The sequence below is a fragment of the Xenopus laevis genome, chromosome 7L (genome assembly GCF_017654675.1).
Source record: "Xenopus laevis strain J_2021 chromosome 7L, Xenopus_laevis_v10.1, whole genome shotgun sequence".
In the NCBI taxonomy this organism is placed as follows: Eukaryota; Metazoa; Chordata; class Amphibia; order Anura; family Pipidae; genus Xenopus; species Xenopus laevis.
This window is the reverse complement of record NC_054383.1, coordinates 56,039,487-56,062,158: the sequence shown is the minus strand read 5'-3', so window position 1 is coordinate 56,062,158 and position 22,672 is coordinate 56,039,487. Positions and strand designations below refer to the sequence as shown.

Below are 22,672 nucleotides of genomic sequence, written 5' to 3'. Positions count from 1 at the left end.
AAAGGAATTCAGTCTCATGAAATATTTTAAATTAAATACCACTCAAAACTGCAGCAAGAGCAAAGATTTAAAACTAAGTACCTACATTCAATAGGCCTAACACTATAGAGGCATTTAAGTAGTTATGTCATGATGCAACACAATAATATCATGCATTCATAGTGACACCATACCTCCCAACATTTTAGATAAAAAAAGACAAAAAAATATGCCGCTCAATGAATTTTTTGACCACGCTGATTTTTGTTGCCACTCCCCCCAATTAACATGTTTATTTTACAAAATTTGGCAGGTTATGAAAGTTTGAACATATTTCTGTGTTTTTTTTCAGTTATTACAGTTTTGCTTATGAAGGTGACTTGCCCTTAAGCTGTGAGTCTAACCTTTCCCAAGGGACCTGTTATCTTATATTGTTACAAAAGTATCTTATCTGCTGCTGTGGCAGTTCTGGGCTCTCTGTCAAAAGCCAATTAAGTTAGAAACTTTGTTTCTTTTTCTGGCTGTTCAGTGCAGAGAAAAATGGGACTTTCGAGTAGAAACGAGGGAGTGTGGGTTGAGCCATCAAAAGAGGGACTGTCCCTCTAAAAACGGGACAGTTGGGACGTATGGTGACACTCAAGTGGCTTTGAGGAGCTTGTGATGCAGTATTGCACTCATGCAACCAAATGGAGTATGACAGACAGGCCCGGATTTCCCACTTTGGAGCCCCTAGGCTGCATGGTCCTACCGCCAGGGAGCATGCATGCACCGAAGCACTGGGGAGCTGCCTCCCCCCAGTGAACCTTTGAACGCAGCATGCTGCCCTTGAAATTGTGCGGGCCTAGGCCGTAATGGCCCCACAAAAATCCGGGCCTGATGACAGGCCTGGTGCAAACGATAGTTAAACTTTTAGTGTACTTAAAGAATGTTCTATTTTTGCAACTTTTTAGATAATCTTTAGTGATGAACAACAGGTTCACTGCGGACTTCCACGTTTCGCCAGTGGCAAAATTTTTCACGGAACTGCTTAAAGAATTGCCCAGCAGCTCGTTTTGCTTTGCGCGACAAAACAAAAAGAATGCAGTGCAACAAAAAAAACGCATACATCATTTTATCCTTCCAAATCAACCAAAAGGGATCTGAGCCATCCCACTGCTTATACAAGGACATACACATAAGTATATAGTTTATTAATTTTAATGTGGGATACAAAGCACCCAGATATGATCTGTTGGTAGTCAGATTTATTATTAGTTGTTAGTTATAGTGTAGTAGTAGAAGATCCCATTATCAGTTGAACAGAGGTAATGTCAAAAATCACAGACATGTTTTTAATAAATTGACAACATGGAAGCCTTTTTTTCTATTGAAAAAGTAGCAGTTGTACCATAGGGAATAGGAGGTTCTTTAACAATGTAGGGCATGATAGAGAACAGTATAATGAGTGAAAAATGCATGTAATTTTGCCCTCGCAGAAACAAGGTGGCAGGAAAAAAAGGCCATAAACTCTATGGGCAGCAAAACGGGTTTCTAGATAAAAGATCCCATTCCTTATTGGTAGTAAGAATCTTCTTGTGCATTTATTTGTGATCAAGTTAACTGTACAACATTCTAAATTGGCTTCTTTACAGTCCTTTTTATAGACTCACGTGACATAGTGATTTTTAATTTGCATTACACTGCATCTCATTGAAGAAGTCTCAGACATTAAGCAATCTTTACAACAGCCATGCTATATACTAGTGACTGTTCTAAAATTGCAATAATATCAGAACAATCTAAGCTCCATTGGAGAGGAATTTTACCTGCCATTACTAACTACTCTTTGCTGCCACAAAAATGACTCACAAAAATTATATATATAAATATATAACAATTACCCAATAATTATACATAATAAACCACACTATCTGTGGAAATAGTAAATTTAAACTTTAAGGGGCCGATTCACTAACTTCGAGTGAAGGATTCGAAGTAAAAAAACTTCGAATTTTGAAGTGTTTTTTGGGCTACTTCAACCTTCGACTTCGACTTCGAATCGAAGGATTCAAACTAAAAATCGTTCGACTATTCGACCATTCGATAATCGAAGTACTGTCTCTTTAAAAAAAACTTCGACCCCCTAATTCGCCATCTAAAAACTACCGAACTCAATGTTAGCCTATGGGGAAGGTCCCCATAGGCTTTCCTAAGTTTTTTTGATCGAAGGATATTCCTTCGATCGTTGGATTTAAATCCTTCGAATCGAACGATTTGAAGGATTTAATCGTTCGATCGAAGGAATAGTCCTTCGATCGTTCGATCGTACTATCTGCGCTAAATCTTTCGACTTCGATATTCGAAGTCGAAGGATTTTAATTCCCAGTCGAATATTGAGGGTTAATTAACCCTCGATATTCGACCCTTGGTGAATCGGCCCCTAAGCTTCACAATATTATCAATTTCTGTCATTCTTCTTGTTGCCCATTGTTTTGTGGTAGACATGCAAGTATTAGCACATTAGCACATTGTGAGCACAATACTTCTCAGGTAGTTCATATCTAATTATTACAGGAACATGAAAAAAAATCATCTGCTCCTGACGTTACCTCGTAAATTTGTGCAGTACATCAGTGAATCAGTGTAATAAAATTATTAAAAAATGATTGATATATCTTATTCTAGTAAAGTAAAGTAACTGGAGTAACATTTATTCATTCGTTCTGCCCATTTATTATTTTAGAAATGGCCTGACTACTAATATATTTTTTTTTAGAAAAAAAAAACATACTCCAGCATTATCTGAGCTCATCAACTTTGTAAATGTCTTGAGCAAACTAGAATATTTTGATGCTAGAAACAAAAACACCTTGAAATGAGACAAAAGTACTGCAACACAATTGCTTATGCCCAAAATGTATGGCCTTGGTTACTGTATAACAGGATGCTAGGTAATATTTTGCTAGTTGAACAGATGGGTTTCTTATTTTGTTGAATACTAATGTTATCCACTGTAATGGAAATTATTGAATATTGCAATAAAAGTAAAAGAAAAGAAAAAACTAGGTAAGGTAGGATAATTAAAAGAAGAAAACTTGAAATCTATAGGGCCAGGTTCAATCCAATGAGAAATAGGTTTATCACTTGAAAACTTATGGACAGGATTAAATTTGATATGCAATTTAATTTAATTTAATACCTCACTGTTTATCATGTGAAAACTCTATTGAAGTCTATGGGGAAAAAAACTGGAACTTTATTAGGAGAAAGGTTTTTCTCCTTGAATTGAATCTCATCTATAAGCATTCACATGAAAACCATGGGGAAACTTTTTCCTCACTGAATAAAATCAGGCCCCTAGTCGTTAAAAAGGAATGTAGGCATTGGCTGAATCACATACTAACATTTATAAGCCAAGATACCACTGAGCATTCAGATTTACATCTGAGCAAGCCTTTACGAGAAAGATCAACAAGGGGCACCATTTACTAGAACTCAACCACTGCAATTTAGAGAACTAACAAATACTTACTGATTTTGCCACAAAAAAAATATAGGGGATGTCAGAAACATTTTTATACACAAGAAAAATGCATTATCTACAAAAGTGTTTTCCTATAATCTGCAACTAATGAGTGTAAATGAGTCTGAAACATACCAACACACGACCTGTTAGGGTCTGGGCAGAAATCATCACGCCTGCCCAGTCTTTAACTGATGTCATCCAGCCAACTTCTGCCACTCCTACTTCTTCTTTATCATCAGTTGGCTTGTAGTCCCCATCAGTGACCTGGCTGCTTGCTACATTTACAACTTTCTGTGCCTCCTGTAATAAAGTAGAATAAAGGGAAATGTTAATGTTTAGTAAAAACTTTTACAATTAAATCACCATTGCGAATCCCTTCTACCAAACGCCTAACAAAGAAAAATCAGCATAGTTATGTTAAACTTGTATAATTAAAATACTAATATCCACTAGTCTAATAATTCAAGTCATGAACTATTAGCTTTGCAAGGTCTTATTGTTGTATTTATAAATGCTAGGTGATATTGTTTACTTCACTGATACTTATATTGCAATAATCTTGGAAATCCACAAGTATAAATAAAATAAGCTCAGCTTAACTTTATTGGTGAAGGAGGGGTCATTTTCTTTTTTATTCAAGCACATTTAGTAGCAAAAGACAATTTAGGGAGTGTGCTGCCACAGCAGTAGCTCTTTCTGTATTCCATGTATAATTATTCTTTAAGTGCTGTCAAATTCTTCATATGTAATGTGTATTGAGCATCTAGGGTAGGGTAGGGTACCCCCCCACTGTATCCAGAAAAAATGTGAGGACCTCCAGTAATAAAGAAACAATTATATTAAAAAAAGTAGAAAAATTTATTAGGACATGAAAACCTAACGCGTTTCGTGCCTATTGGGGCACTTACTCATATGAGTAAGTGCCCCAGTAGGCACGAAACGCGTTAGGTTTTCATGTCCTAATAAATTTTTCTACTTTTTTATATAATTGTTTCTTTATTACTGGAGGTCCTCACATTTTTTCTGGATACAGTGTTTTGGACTTGCACCTTGGGACTGGGGTGAACTGAGGTGAATCCTCCATTATTAGTCTAACAACAATTTTGTACTTTTGATTTATCAATTACTTTTTTGAGTGGTACTGTATATATTTTCTTTAATGTGGCATCAGCACAAACCCTGTCTTTATATAAGGGTACCCCCCTCGCTGGTTGTTTCTAGCACTGCAGCCTGGCAGCTGTTTATTATGCATTCTAAATTATCTCTGTCACATCTGATTAGATCACTTCCAGGTGCAGAGAGGAAGCAGTAATTTCTGTATTAACAGCCACAATTCACTATACTCTGTAAAATCCTTACCCATCCTTGTTTCCAAGCAGGCCTATCCAAGCATCGTTGGTAAGCTTGCATTTTGCCTTTATGCCTGTTCATTATACTATGTGTATTTTACTGCTATGTGCATTCTGGTTGTAGTTTGTGACTCAATGTTTCCCTCTCAGCAGACACCTGTGTTAGGCCTCAGTAGGACTGTATAACATGTATCAGATGTTTATATTTGTTTTATTGTATTTCATCTGCATCTTATTTATCCAGAATGTATTCTGATACCTCTGTATTGTTTGTATCCACAGTTCTACCTTCTTTTGATCATCAGCATTAAACAAGTTCCAGAACTTGTACAGTGTGGTGATTGAAGGGCGAGTAAACTACCTGTTGATTCACTTCTCACAGTGACGGGGAGAGGACAGGGAGTTAACATCTTCATATAGTTCAAGACCTCTGCCTTTCATTCCTACATGACCTCAACAGGTTTTAAATGGTGTATTTTTGGATTCAAGCTATTTCCAGGATCGGAGGTCAGAGTTTTTTGTTTTTTTTTAAAAACTTGAAAAACTTAGGTTTTTTTAACTAGAAAAATAGATTTTTGACCAAAAAATTTGCTTGAAAACTTGAATTTTCGTGGAAAACACAACTCGATTCTTAATAAATCTGCCCCTTAATAATAAACCACCCCAAAACATTACTGTTCTTCACCAAAACCCTCTCCTGGTAAAAATACTGCAACACCTTTTAAGATGGTCACATTACTGATATGTTTTTTTGATGCGTATATAGTGGCCCAACATTTTGGAACAGTGCCTACATACTATAAGTATGCGTTGATCTGACAGGCTTTAAAATGTCATCTGCCGGGGCATCATGTTGGCCAATGTATAGTGCATAAAGGAAATGAATAAGTGAAGAGGAGCTGCAGTTCTGGTTTGATTCCTGATGTCACAGAAACATACAGTATGAGGGGTGAAAAATGAAACTTTACCAAGCCTACGGAGTACAGAGCTTAATGTTACAGAAACATACAGTATGAGGGGTGAAAATGAAAATGCAGATTGAAATTTGACTGCAGTGCTCAAAGCAGTTGGAAACATTTTGACAAAGTGGCAAAAGTATCACGTTTCATAAACAAGTTAATTTGTTAAACATTTTGACAAATGGGGGAAAATATCAAACTGTTTGGAATCATTTGGGATAAATCAGCTTCATATTTTGGGAAGATATTCCTGGTTCTTCAAAAACCTTTTTTGTACATCATTTGTACACTCCTTTGTTTTGCATATGTCTTTGTAGAAATTATAAACCTAACATCATAAAGCTGTGCCTTAAAAACGATCTTCAACAGTAAGTGGCTTAGATCTGTAAGGACGTACCAATACATGATTCTGGGCCAGGGTCTGTGCGAATCCCAGGACATTTTGTAGGATTCATATAGTTGAACCAAACCAGTTTCAAATCCTTAATGCCATGATACTTGAAAGCCCTACAACTGAACATTTTTTTTAAATTATGTATTTATCTTAATGTTTAATGTGCAAAATAGCATTTGTATTCAGTTCCATAGTCTGCATGTCAGGATTGTACAAGAGATGCTAGCCATATGTGTCCAGCCATCATTTTTATGAACCCCAGCTAGCCCAAGGGCTTTATGGAATTCACTAGATGACACTGTCATTTGTCATACTGAAACAATAAATTATTTTAAAAAAAAGCTGATTACATTAATTACATAGGTTACTTTAAAAACAGACATTGAAAGCCATGCAAAACATTTACACAGTTCAGTTCTTTAACTTTGCTGGAATTGGCATGTATATATCTAGGAATCCTGCAGGACTGCAGCACGGCAGCTCTATATTACTAAATATTTCAGTTTCACATAAATATTAGAATGGTTCCATGAATAGAGCAAAACCTAATTTACTCATCTCATTTTTCCACAGCAGTGAAACAGTAGTGATAAATGGACACAGATATTTTGTTCACTGAATAAACTCTTCATTATTTTGATACCTCTTTTCATTGTGGTTTTCCCACGGTCAGTTAATTCAAGGTTTTACAAATCTGGTAATATAAGCATCTCGAGATATGACCAGTAGATGAATGAAAATGACAAATCTGCCCTTTTCCTAAAAGTATTCTACTACAGTATGTCAAGTGCCTTAAATGGCTCTACTTGTTTTTCTAAGTATGTACAGTACTGGAAAATCTGATCTATTGGCATGGTATATTTGGGCAACACGTGCCCCCTTACCAACATATTTTGCAGAGCATTTAGAAAGACTGGTCATCCTTCGCAGCTTACAATTTAATATTCACACACATACATATGTGCGCACATAGGTCATTTCAACAGAAACCAACTCTCAAGAGGACTATTGGACCAGTTTCTGGATCAGCTTTATACTAGAGTTAATTTCAGTAGCTTGGTATTTTCTATTCGTAGAAATAAGTCAAATCAACTGGACTTGCTGTGTTTTTTCCTTGAAGACATTTCACCAGTCATCCAACGGGGGTTCTCAATTCAGAATAATTCTGAAGTTATTCTGAATCGAGAAAGCCAGCTGGATAACTGGTGAAATATCTTCAAGGAAAAAACACAGCAGGTCCAGTTGATTTGACTTATTTCTATTGACATACCATGACCTGGATGAATGAGAATCTTCACAAACACTTGGGGGCATTTACTAAGGGTCGAATATCGAGGGTTAATAAACCCTCGAATTCGACCCTTCGAAGTAAAATCCTACGAATTCGAATATCGAATTCGAAGGATGTACCGCAAATCGATCAATCAAAGGATTTTCCTTCAATCAAAAAAACCTTAGAAAAGTAATCTAATATTGTACCTCCGTAGGTTTAAACTACCGAAGTATGTATGAAGTTTTTTTTAAAGAGATAGTACTTCGACTATCGAATGGTCGAATAGTCAAACGATTTTTAGTTTGAATCGAAGTCGAAGGTCGTAGTAGCCTATTCGATGGTTGAAGTACCCAAAAAAATACTTCGAAATTCGAAGTTTTTTTTACTTCGAATCCTTCACTCGAGCTTAGTAAATGTACCCCTTGGTATTTTCTCAATTTCTAAAAAGACATCTAAACCTTTGTTAAAACTATCAAATGAATTTTCCAGTACAACAGCCTTGAGGAGAGAATTCCACAGCCGTACAATCATTGGGGGGAAAAAAAACCCTTTCCATGTTTCAAAATGGACCTACCTTTCTGAATGGATTAACCTTGTGTTCACTGGAAGCTACCCCCTTAAGCACCTCTTCTTTAGCATACACAATCCCAATTTAGACAGCTTTACCTAGTAAATGAGACATTCCTTCCATAACCTTTATCAATTTAGTAGTTCTTCGTTGAACTTTCTCTGTTTACCTTTTTAAGAGCCAGTAAGATAAGAAATGTAATTTGACCTTGTAAAAAGTGATTCACTTACAATTTAGTAACCAATCATATATATAATGATTACGATTTACATAAAAGCGATTGGATTGTGTGAATTATAATATAAGTAATTTTTCTTTCCTCATCTCATCTATTACAAATGCACTATGCTTAGTGCACTGAATGGATAAGGTTCCCTCTCTCTTAAGCAATTTAGTTTCAGCTCCTGGTGATTTGCTCCTTGGGGAATAAACAGCATATTACAATTCCTACAATCAAGACTGGATTTACATACTGGATGCCCCTAGGCCAGCTGGTGTTTGTTTCCCCCGTCCCCTCCCTTTTATTTGGGCAAACTTTCATCATTGCGACCTGAGCTATGGGGATAGGTATTGTATCTCCTGCAAATCCTGAACCAATGTGGGTGTGGTTGGGAAGCATGCGCTCCCTAAAATCTTGGTGGCCTTTCCACAAATCCGGGCCTGCCTACAATGAGGCTATTAATGGAAGTGTACTCCAGTTACTTTGAAATCTAGACCAAAATTATTTATTTAAATTGACTTACTGTAGTTCAGTCATATGTATGGGAAGAAAAACTACAAATTTAGAGCTACAGATCTTGAATCACTACTGTGGCACAAATGTTCCCATTTTTGTCATATGGCAAGGTAACCACTTTGGTGACACTAGAGGTAGACAATAACTATGGCTAGAATCTCTGAGAGACAATATTCTATAATTTCATGTTTGAACTAGCAATGGAGCCATTGCAACATGTTGGTGGCGGGGGCAGCACACACTCCTGCACACACTACATGGTTAGTATTTACCATTGTGTTAAAGGGTGATAAATAGGGGTCTCTAGAGCATATGCAAATGCTGTTCCACACATACTGGTGGTTGTGAAACTGCAACTGTGGTAATGGTGGTGGACAATGTTAGATAGAAAGGAAAAAATAGAATCCTGCATATTATTAACCCTTGTGAATAGCCCCTACTCTTCTTATTTCTTTATGTAATCTTTGTTTGTTTATACATTATAACTCTAGCATTTGTTATATTACTGTATACTGTATAGCTTGTACATTTTTGCCTTTTTTTGGTGTTAAAAACACCAAAGAGAATCAGTTTACATTTTGATGCCTTACAATATGTCCTGGCCTCTAACTTATTCCTATGATTTAGCCTCTCCCTTGTCTGCATCACATTTTTTCTCTAGACTAACCTGTGTAGTGTGCGGGTTTCCTGTCAGCCATAAATATAAAGACATATTTAGCATAAATGTATAGTACACTGGTTTATACTTCAAATATGTAATGTACAAATTCTCCCAGTTTAACTTAAACCTTGTTGCTGGCTTAGTCATAATATCTAAATGCGTTATAGAAGTAAAATTCACAGTTGGAGAAAAAATCTCCATGTAATCAACTCCCTTTACTTGACTGTATCCTTTATCAACATACTGTATCTAGCTTTTTATGTTTCAGATCCATCTGCATTGCTTTTTATTACATAGGCCCATCTACCCCACTGCATTTTTACCTTATGATAGGGAGGTCAGTGTGAACGTATCGTCCTCTTTTAGTGAATATATCTCATCTTTCATTGCATTAAGCCATGTCTGTGACTGGGGTAAATCTATGGCTTCGCTAAAAGTTTGTGGTACATCATGTGCTCTGCAACAGTAGTCAATGTTTGTCAGTATCTGATCATTAACATCTGACTTTAATACATAGTCATCTAAGTACTGAGGGGCTTTTCTGTCCTTTTTGGAGTATCTTGTACAAAAGCTGTCCTGTATATGGCCATTATCATTTCTTGATTGTGAATTTGGTTCCGTTCTTATGGCTCTGTTCACTTCCATCTTGCTGTAATTTAACAGATGCACCTTTGCTTGTCGCTGCTTCAACAGAGAAAATGTCCTGTGTATATGTGGGGATATACAGTGCATTTAGTAATGTTGTCTTTACTCTGTTCCCCTTGCTGTCAGTCAGGCACACTTCTGCGTCACCTCTCCTCAGTGCTACACCAGAATTCTTTTCACCATCCCCAACTCCATGTAGTGGTTCTCCGGCTTGAATGTCACATCAAATCTTTTAAACTTTTTAATGTTTGTAATTATATGCAATGTATCCAACATTAGTCCCTTTGGTCTCTCACTTATTTTGTCCAGTCCATCACTTAGTGTCTTTCCAGCATTTCTCACTGTTGTAATGGCTGTTTCTGCATGTATTATATAGTCTGTGACACTTTAATTTGCAGCTTTCTAAAGAGATGTTAACTCTGTGTATAAGATAGTTATTCATGGCTTACCTTTGCCAACATAGTGGTTTCTCAGGATTTGAAGTGCTTTCCTTCCTTCATCAGCTGCTTCTCTCATAATAAAGACAGACTTTTATCATCCAAAAATTTAATTAACTCAGCATAAGCCCCCTCTTTCTTACTTCTGTCGTCATCCAAGTCTGTGTCCTCTGTGGGTTCATGCAGGATGTTTTCTTTAAGATTCATCAGGTGCATGTGGCCTAGAAACGTTGTCTCCCATGGTTCATAGTTCTTTTCATCTTCATCAAATATCAGCCTGCTCCATCGTCTCTCCTCTCCTGGGCCCATAACAATTCTGCTTAAGAGATGGGATAACCAGTAGCTCAATCTCACGTGAGCCTGCAGCTTTCTTTTAAACAGAGGAGAAACTGCACACAGACACCATGCTTCTCTTGCTTCAAGAATACTTAGCAATTATGTAGTCCTCAAAACCCTTTGCTATGCACCCAATTAAGGTCTCAGGTGCTCAAACTGTATGACCCTTGATAATGCTTGATAAAGAGCTCAGTGGAGTCCGAAACGTTGCCATTTATTTGTATGCATATGGGCTGAATAAACCACGGAATCATCTTTCACCTTTATCAGTGTGCTACTGGTTTTATTCTACATCACTCGCTTCAAGAAGACATAACTTTATTAACACTTCTGCATTAGCAAACAAAGATCATGTCACATGACACTGTATCAGTATCAGATCAATATAGGACCTGTATGACAGCACACCCATTACACCCACTGCAGAAAGTTGCAGGGCCCCAACAAAGCATCAGTGAAGACAGTTGTTGGCAGGGGTTCCTCTATTACATGAAAGATTAAGACCTATCCATCTGACACGCAGGGTTTATAATTAACTATTACAAAATTGTACATACAGTAAACTATTCATTCTCCTTTGCATATTCACATTTAACAAAACTGGCCAGTGATTTAAAGTCCTATTCACATCAGCTAAATATCTATTATTTAATTGAATCTCAATCTTTCAAAAAGTGCTGGGGTATGGATCAAATTCCAAATAGAACAATATTCATACTGAAAGTAACATGTTTTAAAAAAAGAAATCAGAAAAAATAGTATTAACAAAGTGGGGCCATTTTGCAGAAAGGATAAAAAGCAAAGCAAACAAGAAGTGCAGAGGGAAGCCAAACCACTTATACATCAAGAATGTGTGACTGGAGAACTAGAACAGACAAATAAATATTTGCTAGCATTCTTACCCCAGTTTCCAGCACTGCTGTCTACAGCAAGATAAATATACCTTAAAGGATCTGTAACACTTGTCCATTAACCCTTTAACTGCCAAGCACGTACGGCGTACGTGCTGGCGGTTCAGGGCTCAGGCTGCCAAGAACGTACATTGTACGTTCCCCTGCAGCTGAGCCCTTCTCTCTGCTTTGGCGGCTTTTGCCGCCTCTGCAGAGAGTCAGGAGGGTAGACAGCCCCCTGGGCAACGTGGCTGGGGGCTGTCAAGTCGGATCTGCGACGCGATTGTCGCAGATCCGACTTTTAAAGTAGCAGAAGCGCAATGGAAGAGCTGCTGCTATTTCCTTACCTGCTCCACGTCGCACCATCCGCCCACTCACTTCCTGCTGCGCAGTAACTCTGCAGACACGCTGCCAGGAGTCCTCCTTTAGTTCCAGCGATCCTCCTGCTACAAAAACGGTAAGTGCATGTTTTTTTACACACTTACCTGCACTTACACATACCTACAGTACATTTATACACTTACACAAACATTTTAGTAAAGATTGGAATTTTTTATTTATTTATTTTTTTACTTTAGCACACTGGGTCCCTTTTGTACACTTATTTAAACTTAATTACATGTATTTGCACACTCAGACAACTTTTATTAGTGCACAAATATGTATACACAAAAACTCACAAACTGGTGTTTTTTCTTTTTTTTACTTATTCATTGTTCATTGTTTTGCCTAAAAACATGTTATTTTGACAGCGTGACTATTGGATAATCGATTTCGGCCACTAATTATGCTGTCGGATCAATTATTTTGTTATTTCATTGATTTACGCTATTTTTGTGGTTTTATTGCAATTTTATCCCTGCATTATTGTTCCTTATGTATCTTTAGTATTGGTTTGGTGCTTTGGTATAGAAAGATAGATTTTACTTAGTTTGATTCGCCAGAATATATGCTTTCCAAAAATATATGGTTTTCTGGGGGTCTTTTTACAGTTTTGGGGTCTTACGGCACATAACGCACAGTTGGGGCTCTCTTTTATACAGCTTAGTTGGCTAGCGTGAAAATTCATATGCATGTTTTTCATTTGGGGTTCGTACATGCCAAATACTTTGGTAAATCTTTGCATATTGGGCATCAAACTATTCAGTAGACCTCTGACGTCCATATTTAGGGTGATCTTTCTTTATACGTAAAACACTGTGTGCGATAAATGCAGCAAACTGCAACAATTTTAGGAAATGTTGTAAAAACCTCTACGTTTAGAAAAGCTTTGCAGTTTGGTACTTTGGTGTAGAAAGACATCTTTATCTTTTTTGGATTCGTCAGAAATTGTACTTTCCAAAAATATATGGTTTTGGGGGGGTCTTTGCTGTTAGGAGGGTCTTGAGGCACATAATATGTAGTCAAGGGTCTATGTTCACAGAAGGCGAATCGGCAGCGGAGAAAAATCATATGCACTATTTTCATTTGGGGTCCGCACATGCCAGCTGCCTTGGTATATCAATGCATATTAGGCATCAAACTGTTCAGTAGACCCTTGGCATCAATATTTATCGTGTTTTACAATTGTATGCAAGAAATTGGGTGAGATAAATGCGGCCAATTGCAATATTTTTAGGCAATTTCAAAAATGTAAAAACTGTTGCTTTTATCGCCAAATTTTGCGACTTGGTACTTTGGAGTACAAAGACATGCATACCCAATTTGAATTTGCGGGAATGTGTACTTTCCGAAAATATATGGTTGTCTGGGGTGAATGTTCTTTTTTCTACCTTTGCTCCCCCCAAAACTATGTATGTGTTGATTTTGCAGTACCTGAAGTGACAGACCATATGGGGATCTTCCTTTTGGGGCCCCTATATGCCACGTGCTTGGGTACACCTATACATATTGGGAATCAAACTGTTCAGAGGACCCTAGGCTTTCATATTTGGGGTGATTTCTCTTGATACCGAAAAGTATGTGGGTAATACGATGCTGCAGGGTAGAAATTTTGAAGTCATTTTTGGAAATGTCACCAAAATCACCAAATTTAGGAATGGCTTGCGGCTTGGTACTTTGGAGTACAAAGACATGCATACCCAATTTAGATTTGTGGCAATGTGTACTTTCCGAAAATATATGGTTTTCTGGGGTGAACTTACTTTTTTCTACATTTGCCCCCCTCAAAACAATGTAAATGTGTTGATTTTGCAGTACCTGAAATGACAGACCATACAAGGGGGGGGGGGTCTTCATTTTAGGGCCGATATATGCCACGTGCTTGGGTACACCTATACATATTTGGCATAAAACTGTTCAGAGGACCCCAGGCTTTCATATTTGGGGTGATTTGTCTTGATACCTAAAAGTATGTGGGTAATACGATGCGGCAGGGTAGAAATTTTGAAGTGATTTCTGGAAATGTCACCAAAATCACCAAATTTAGGAATGGTTTGCGGCTTGGTACTTTGGCGTAGAAAGACATGCATACCCAATTTGGATTCGTGGGAATGTGTACTTTCTGAAAATATATGGTTTTCCTGGGTGAACTTACTTTTTTCTACTTTTGCCCCCCCCCCAAAACGATGTAAATGTGTTCATTTTGCAGTACCTAAAATGACAGACCATATGGGGGTCTTCTTTTTTGGGCCCCTGTATGCCACGTGCTTGGGTACACCTATACATATTGGGCATCAAACTGTTCAGAGGACCCTAGGCTTTCATATTTGGGGTGATTTCTCTTGATACCTAAAAGTATGTGGGTAATACGATGCTGCAGGGTAGAAATTTTGAGGTGACTTTTGGAAATGTCACCAAAATCACCAAATTTAGGAATGGTTTGCGACTTGGTACTTTGGAGTACAAAGACATGCATACCCAATTTAGATTTGTGGCAATGTGTACTTTCCGAAAATATATGGTTTTCTGGGGTGAACTTACTTTTTTCTACATTTGCCCCCCTCAAAACGATGTAAATGTGTTGATTTTGAAGTATCTGAAATGACAGACCATATGGGGGTCTTCCTTTTCAGGCCCCTATATGCCACGTGCTTGGGTACACCTATACATATTGGGCATCAAACTGTTCAGAGGACCCTAGGCTTTCATATTTGGGGTGATTTATCTTGATAGCTAAAAGTATGTGGGTAATACGATGCTGCAGAGTAGAAATTTTTAGGTGATTTTTGGAAATGTCGCCAAAATCACCAAATTTAGGAATGGTTTGCCGCTTGGTACTTTGGTGTAGAAAGACATGCATACCCAATTTGGGTTCAGGGGAATGTGTACTTTCCGAAAATATATAGTTTTCTGGGGTGAATGTACTTTTTTCTACCTTTGCCGCCCCCCAAAACTATGTAAATGTGTTGATTTTGCAGTATCTGAAATGACAGAACAATCGGGGGGTCTTCCTTTTGGGGCCCCCTATGCCACGTGCTTGGGTACACCTATACATATTTGGCATCAAACTGTTCAGTGGACCCCAGGATTTCATATTTGGGGTGTTTTACATTGATACCCAATGATGTGGTGGAGATATGTTGCTGTAGAGTGTAAGCTTTGAGGTAATTTTTCAAAAAATTCACCAATTTCTATAAAACATTATAACTTTAGGAAACAATTGCAACTTGGTAGTTTGGAGTACAAAGATATTTTTACCCATTTTTGGTTCACCAGAATCTGTTCTTTCTAGTAATGGGTAGTTTTCTAGGGTAAACCTACTGTTAGCAGAATGTTTGGCCTTGAAATCAAAAGTATGCCGTTTGGGGAGCGTTGCTTTGGAAATTTGGTTGTGTACTGCTTGTAGATTTTGAGCTATACAAGTGAGAAATCTCCATAAAACTATATATATTTGGTATTGCCGCGTTCAGGAGACATAGACCTTTCTAAATCGGCTGTGTTCTCATACATAAAATAAATGATGTTTCTGATATATGTGATTGTTCTTCGTGAAACATGATTTTTTTCATTTTATTAGACACTTAGAAGCCTATATTTTTTTACAGAAGTAGAATTACACCAAAATTCTTGCATATTGTGAAAGTTCAGGTTGTCCTGAAAAAAACAATATATTGTTTTCCTGGGTAAACTAAAAGACCACCCCAGGAAAGGCCCTTAAAGTGAAAGAGTGCAAAATATCTAAAAACTGCTTGGCAGTAGATGTTCGCATCTAGGACAAAACGGCTGGCAGGGAAAGGGTTAATAGTAAAAAGTCATTCCATATAGCTTTTATTTACAAATTAAACATTTAAAAGACAAAATAAAGACACAGGCCAAAGCTATTAGTGTTTTTACATTAATATTATTCTATATACTAAATCTATCTACTCAGCCTACCCTATGTTCTCAGCCATCTCTGCACACTGTCTGGGGTTAGTTTTTGACTATTCCCTTTTCTTCATATTAACACCACAGTCAAACTGTAACTTATTCCTATGTAATATTGCTTTCACAAGGTAAGACGCTTATCTCATCCTATCTCACCTAGACTACTGCATCTTGCTACTAACTAGTAGGGGCATGACTATAGAGGAAACAGACCACAGAGTTACAGGGGGGCCCAGACTGCAGGGTCTGCTATTTTCATTAAGGCTTGGAGAGGAAGAAAAAAACATAAAAATCCTCTCTCTCACCAATGTATCTATGTAAGCTTGTTTGGGGTGGGACAGAGGGTGCTGCTAACTACTGGTTTTAGAAAAAAAATTCCTACCTGGTGACGCCAGTGATGTCATGATATTTTGCACTGGGAATGTTTTGAGATTTCTGATGGGAAATCTTAAGATCTGATCCATGTGCCATGCCCAGTTTGGGAGTAGGTGAGACTGAGTTTTACCCAGGATGGCTGTTTGTGCTGGAGATCAGGGAGAAGAGACAAAGCAGCTGCTAATCCTCCACTGCTTGTCTGGTATGTGCAGTTTACATTGCATCTGAACTATCCTGGATACATTTTGGAAGGAGTTATTGCAAGGGGTTACTGGCACAAAACATAATGATCAATGGTAGTTCCATTGAACTATTTGGGTAAGTGATAGCTGAAACTGTGAAGGTTTGATGCAGTCGTTATGTGACCAGATGACATGTTCACACTTCTGTGAGTTTCAACCAACACCTCCCTGAATACTGTAGTTCAATGGAACCATTGTGATATTGGTGACTGTTTTCTTAAGGGGTTATAGGTCTTGTATCCTTCGCTGCCTAGTAAATAAATATCCAACAAAATGTGTCCAAACCCGCACACCCCGGCCTTCGGTTTACTATAAGCCCAGTGCTCAATGATGGAGGGATTGGCACCCTCCCAATCCAATAGGTAGAAAATTCACTGGCACACGTGGCAGCAGATACAAGCAGGGTCATGCCCTTGCAATTTATTAGTGAAAAGTGCAACGTTTTGAAGTTACACCCCTTTCTCAAGCATACAGATCTGTGAGTGAACCACCTATTTAACCATGCACCTCATTAAGTGAAATTAGCATACATAAAGAGAAATCATAAAATGTTTTCAATACATAAAGTTCACACCAATTTTGCAAATTGTGTACATCATTTTTGCATGTTTGTAAGGAACATTTATCATTGGAAAAACTTTTTGAGGCAATAATTGCCTAAGAGTCCTGATTTTTCTAGTGGAGGCAGCGAGTTCCAGTTCAACAATACTACCTACTTTAAGATAACACCAAATTAATTATTATAAATTGTCAATTTATTCTTACCCTACACGAAGGGGAGAAGGAAAAGGGGAAAAATGTAGTATGTTCATGAAGAAGGTTTATTTGAAAAAATTGGAAATTAAATTAGTATATACGCACACGTATGTATAAAGCATTTTACAAAAAACAGGACATGTTGAATTCCTCATTCAATCCTTTTGGGCGCCTGGATTGTAGCCTATGATTAAGTGTCCAGGAGGGACAAGAAATGTGTCAGGCTTTTAGCTTTTTATATATAATGTAAAATAAAGACTTTTTTCTACTATTAATAATTTTGGCTCCTGGATTCCATTGACTGTTTGATTTGGTGTTTCGGAGTGGTGCCTGCCCGTCATTCAAAATTTTCATGCCTGGATTGTAGCAACAAAATCCAGTAGCACTCTATTTGTAACAATGTTTTCTTTTCATCATGACCTTGTTTTATTGTAACTTTTTCTAAGATCTGCCATCTAACCTGCCAGACTGTGTCCTTGATTGAAAAAGTGTTTTGCTAATAAAAATTCTCTCTTATACATCTCCATTTCACGGTTTTGACTATTTTTTGTAACAGATGCAGGCTGTTACGTATGGTGGATTTATGCTCATTGAGTCTTACTTTTATAGCTCTGTTAGTTTGACCCACATATGCCAGTCCATAAGTGCATTTAATATAGTAAATTACATCCTTGCTGTCACAAGTAAAGAAACCTTTGATAGCATGTGTAGAACCACGTTGGGGATGCATTGCCACTTTTAATGGTATTATGCTATTGCAATGTCCACAGTTCCTGCAGGGATAAGTACCTTTTGCTGTAGTGAACCAAGTAGAAATCGGCTTTTCTTTATAAGATCACTTATGCATTTCCCTCTCTTGTATGAAATACAGGTGGCGATTTAAATAAGTGCCCATATTTAGGGTCAGTTTGTAAGAGTCCCCAGTGTTTAAGGATAATGTTTCTATAAATTTTAGCATTAGAATCATACGAGGTTACAGAGCCCACCCATAAAAAAGGTATCATCCATGTAGCGCACATAATACTGTACTGTATGTGTGAACAATAATCTGTATTAGCAAATATTAACAAAGTGGTCCATAAATATGTTGGCATATGCTGGCACCATTTGGCACCCATGGCACAACCCTGCAGTTGGGAAAAAAAACTCATTGTTAAAAGTTAAAAAAAACCCTGTTTTTTGTGAAATACTTTGTATATATGCGTATATACTAATTCCATTTTTTTTCAGATAAACCTTCTTCATGAACATACTAAAGGGATAGGTATTTTTTCCCCTGTTCCTTCTCCCCTTCGTGTAGGGTAAGAATACATTGACAATTTATAAGAATTAATTTGCTGTTATCTTAAAGTAGGTAGTATTGTTGAACTTGAACTCATTGTCTCCACTAGAAAAATCTTGACTCGTAGGCAATTATTGCCTCAAAAAGTTTTTTTATGATAAATGTTCCTTACACACATATGTTACATGCAAAAATTATATACAAAATTTGCATAATTGATGTGAACTTTATGTATTGTAAACATTTTATGGTTCCTCGTTATGTATGCTAATTTCACTTAATGAGGTGGGTGGTTTAATAGGTGGTTCACTCACAGATCTGTATGCTTGACAAAGGGGTGTTACCCTGAAACGTTGCTTTTTTCACTAATAAATTGAAAGGGCTTGACCCTGCTTGTATCTGCCACGTGTGCCAGTGAATTTTTCTACCTAGTAAATAAATATGCCATTCCTTACTGGAGTGCTACCTCCATATAACCTCCAAGATGTACAACGTCTTAGACTGCCTCACACATGGCTTTTTCTGTATTTCCCCCTTCCTCTGGGTCAGTTAGCAGATCAGTTAGGCTACTTTCCCTTAGTTTTTTTCAATCCCATCTACTATTATACTGTATTACTTTGAAACTGCAATAAAAAAACAGCTACTGTTTTTTGCAAGGGAACCAAAATATATCTGCATTATACTTTCAGCATACAAATGACAGTTAGAATACCCTTTGTGTTTTATGTGAAAATAAACCAATAAAAAATGGTTTAATGTTAAACAACCAACCATTAGCCCTGATTTCCCTTAACGTGGATGAACTGAACTTTTTCTATAATTTTGATGAGAGTGCTATGAATATTTTTTTTAAATAGTATGGGTTTCGTCCATGACAAATGTAAAATTACTTAGTATTTAACCATGCAGCCTATGGGAGCATAAATTAGTAGCTCTTATGTCAAACCATGTATGGGATAGATATCATATTGTAGTGTATTTTTCTACAAAAAAACGCCCTGTGTGCTCAGACAGGTGAATTACAACTTTTGACAATGCTTATGATATGGGCCTGAATCAGCTGTTTCTCTGCCAGTGGAAAATCACTGGTGAAGAAACTGCTGAATTAACAGACTTCCCAAAAAATCACCCTCCGCCTATGCTAACTCCCATCTCTCCCCATCTCTCTTAAATTCTCCTGCTAGTCTCCTCCTCCTCCTCTTATCTAAATGTGGCCACAGAAGTTAGAATTATGATCTTTACTGGAAAATATCTTTCCAGGAAAGATTGTTCGTTTCAATACACACGTGTAGAGCTGAATCATCAGTTTATACAGGTAGAACCAATAGAATTCTACCTGTATCTGACAATTCAGCACTAACAATGGCTGGTGTCTGGGTGCCTCGATAGGTGCCCAATCAAAATCAAAAGTAAGTTCTCACCTGTCTTCTGCTATGTAAGATATAAGCAGCCAGATACTGCAAGAAAATACATTCACAAATAACTTTAAAAATACAAAAAATGCTTAAATAGGGGGGGCTTGGCGTCATGAGGTGCTGAGCAGACGTGTTTGAGGATAGCTCCCGATCTGCACACTGCTTAATTGCTATTAGCAGCTTACTTTAAGCGTACAAAATGGGCAAAAGCACCAAGAAACAACCACCAACTACTCCAGCGAATATCTCACACAGCCAAGGAGACTTAACGAGCTACCTGGATAAGCGAACTAAACAGACAAGTGATTCAGAGGAGTTCAAGATGGCGGAGGCCACACGGCGCAGTCCCAGCCCGGCAGGATCTATGGCCTCGGGGTACAGCACGACCTCCATGCCACCAGACCTCCACTCGTTATTTGCCAACTTACCAACCAATCCATAGGACTCTAGGCCCACAACGTTTAAGAGCTGAACAGCCAAGGGACACTATTATAGGTTTTACACACTATAAAACCTCTCACTACAGTCCTCTGTGAGAAAGAAATAGCCCACCGTTGGAGCTTCCCTTTTGCTTTAATTGCAACAAAAAACAATAAACAGTTTTCATTGAAAGAACCAGCAGAAATCGAATCCTTCTGTAAAGCTTTGGATTTGCCTGAAATACAGCTTAACGACTGGACTGAATTGGCATACAATGGAGATCTACTAGATCAGCTGTGCACTGATCATTGGATTCCTGCACCTCAACGAGCCTCACGCAGATACAGGAGTGATACAGCAACACCCCAACTAAATAAAAAGTAAAAGTCCTCTATTCCATACAGGTTTGCAGGTAATGGAGTAATGGAAGTTTTTTTGACAGAAATGCTGGTTGACACAAGACTTTCCAGATGGAGGTGGCACTGTCTGGAAAGAAACATCTCGGGGCATAAGGAAGGGTAAGACTTTCGTAAATCTTCACTTGGCTATTACACGAATAAAGCTGTTCGATCGACGGGATCGAACGTTTCAGTTCGATTAACTTTTTCAGCTAAAGGACAGTGGCACAAGTTCAGTGTGATGCTGAACCCGCAAGAAATTGTTTATTTTTTCTACTCATGCCCCGGTTTGGCCCTAGGATTGGCAGCATCTCCAAAACAGAAAACATATGTAATAAGCGTTGAAGATCCGACATGCCTCAACTTTTATCGTTCCAGGCACTATATATATATATATATATATATATATATATATATATATATATATATATATATATATATATATATATATATATATATATATATATATACAGAATCATAGACTACACCTACTAAAAGATAACATACCGGTAGACTCATAGTTATATTGTTCATTTGGACAAATTACTGTTGGCCCAAGGGGTCAGTTAAGTTTACGCTTTTCCCCCCCTCTTCCCTTCCCCTCATTACCATACGGGAATTGGTTTCTGTTTTTCTTACCACTTGATATTCTTTATTGCTTATTAATATGTCTCATTTTTTCTTCTTCTACCTCTTCTCCCTTCTCTCTTCTAGCACTTTTTATACCAAACTCAATCCTCGCATTGGTCAGGAACTGGACAGGAGAGGTTGGCTCTCATCACCACTACATCATAATGGCTAAGGTAAAGGTGGGAACTTTAAATGTTAAAGGTTTAAATATCCCTTTTACGAGACACAGGCTAAATCAGGAAATGAAACGATTAGGAGCCCAAATTATGCTTGTACAAGAGACACATTTCAAACTCGGACATGTCCCAAGGTTAAGGTTAAGGGGTTTTCCACAATACATACAAGCAAGCCATTTCAAGCGTGGAACTGCAGTGATTATTGCGGATATCTTGAGCTTCTCCACTATAGATGTGAGAACAGATTCTTCAGGGAGATATGTTTTAGTTAAGGGGCCTATGAACAACACCAAATTCACCATAGCTTCTGTATACTTGCCTCTGACTGAGCAATTGAGTGCATTAAAAGACTTTATGCAAGATCTTGCTGACTTTGGAGAGGGGACTTTCATTATTGGGGGGACCTTAATGCGGCACTTGACCCGAGGCTAGACACTTCCTCAGGCTCCTCGAACCTTTCCCGCAGGACTCTCACTGCTATTAAAAATATACTTAAAAATAACATCCTAATTGATACGTGGAGGTTATTGAATCCCCCCACTAAAGATTATTCCTTTTTTTCACATCCACATAATGTATACAGCAGGTTAGACTATATTTTCATTAAACATAGTGATTCAGGGTTGTTAGAAAAAGCTAAAATAGATGTAATCACTTGGTGATCACGCACCGGTCACGTGTCAGTTTCACTTTCCCTCTTTAAACAGAGCACATCCGACCTGGAGACTTAACGATTCCATTATTAGAGATCCTCTCATTAAAAAAGAATTAGTAACTATTTTACAGAACTTTTTTAGGGAAAAAATAAAACGGAAGGGATGGACCCATGGACGATCTGGCAAGCACATAAATGTGTATTGCGAGGAGAACTTATTAAACTGGGAGCTAAAAAGAAGGCAGAAAAAACTGACACCATGAACAAACTGATAGATGAAATA

General features: G+C 37.6%; 1 protein-coding gene across 17 annotated transcripts in view; it reads right to left on the bottom strand.

The window, feature by feature from the left end:
- The window catches only part of kcnma1.L (potassium calcium-activated channel subfamily M alpha 1 L homeolog), a 673,250-nt gene that overhangs the window by 535,318 nt on the left and 115,260 nt on the right, over positions 1-22,672 (bottom strand). For all 17 annotated transcript variants that reach the window (XM_041568337.1, XM_041568334.1, XM_018240308.2 and 14 more), the window contains 1 exon segment: positions 3,617-3,784. In XM_041568337.1, coding sequence (XP_041424271.1) covers positions 3,617-3,784 — 168 coding nt within the window.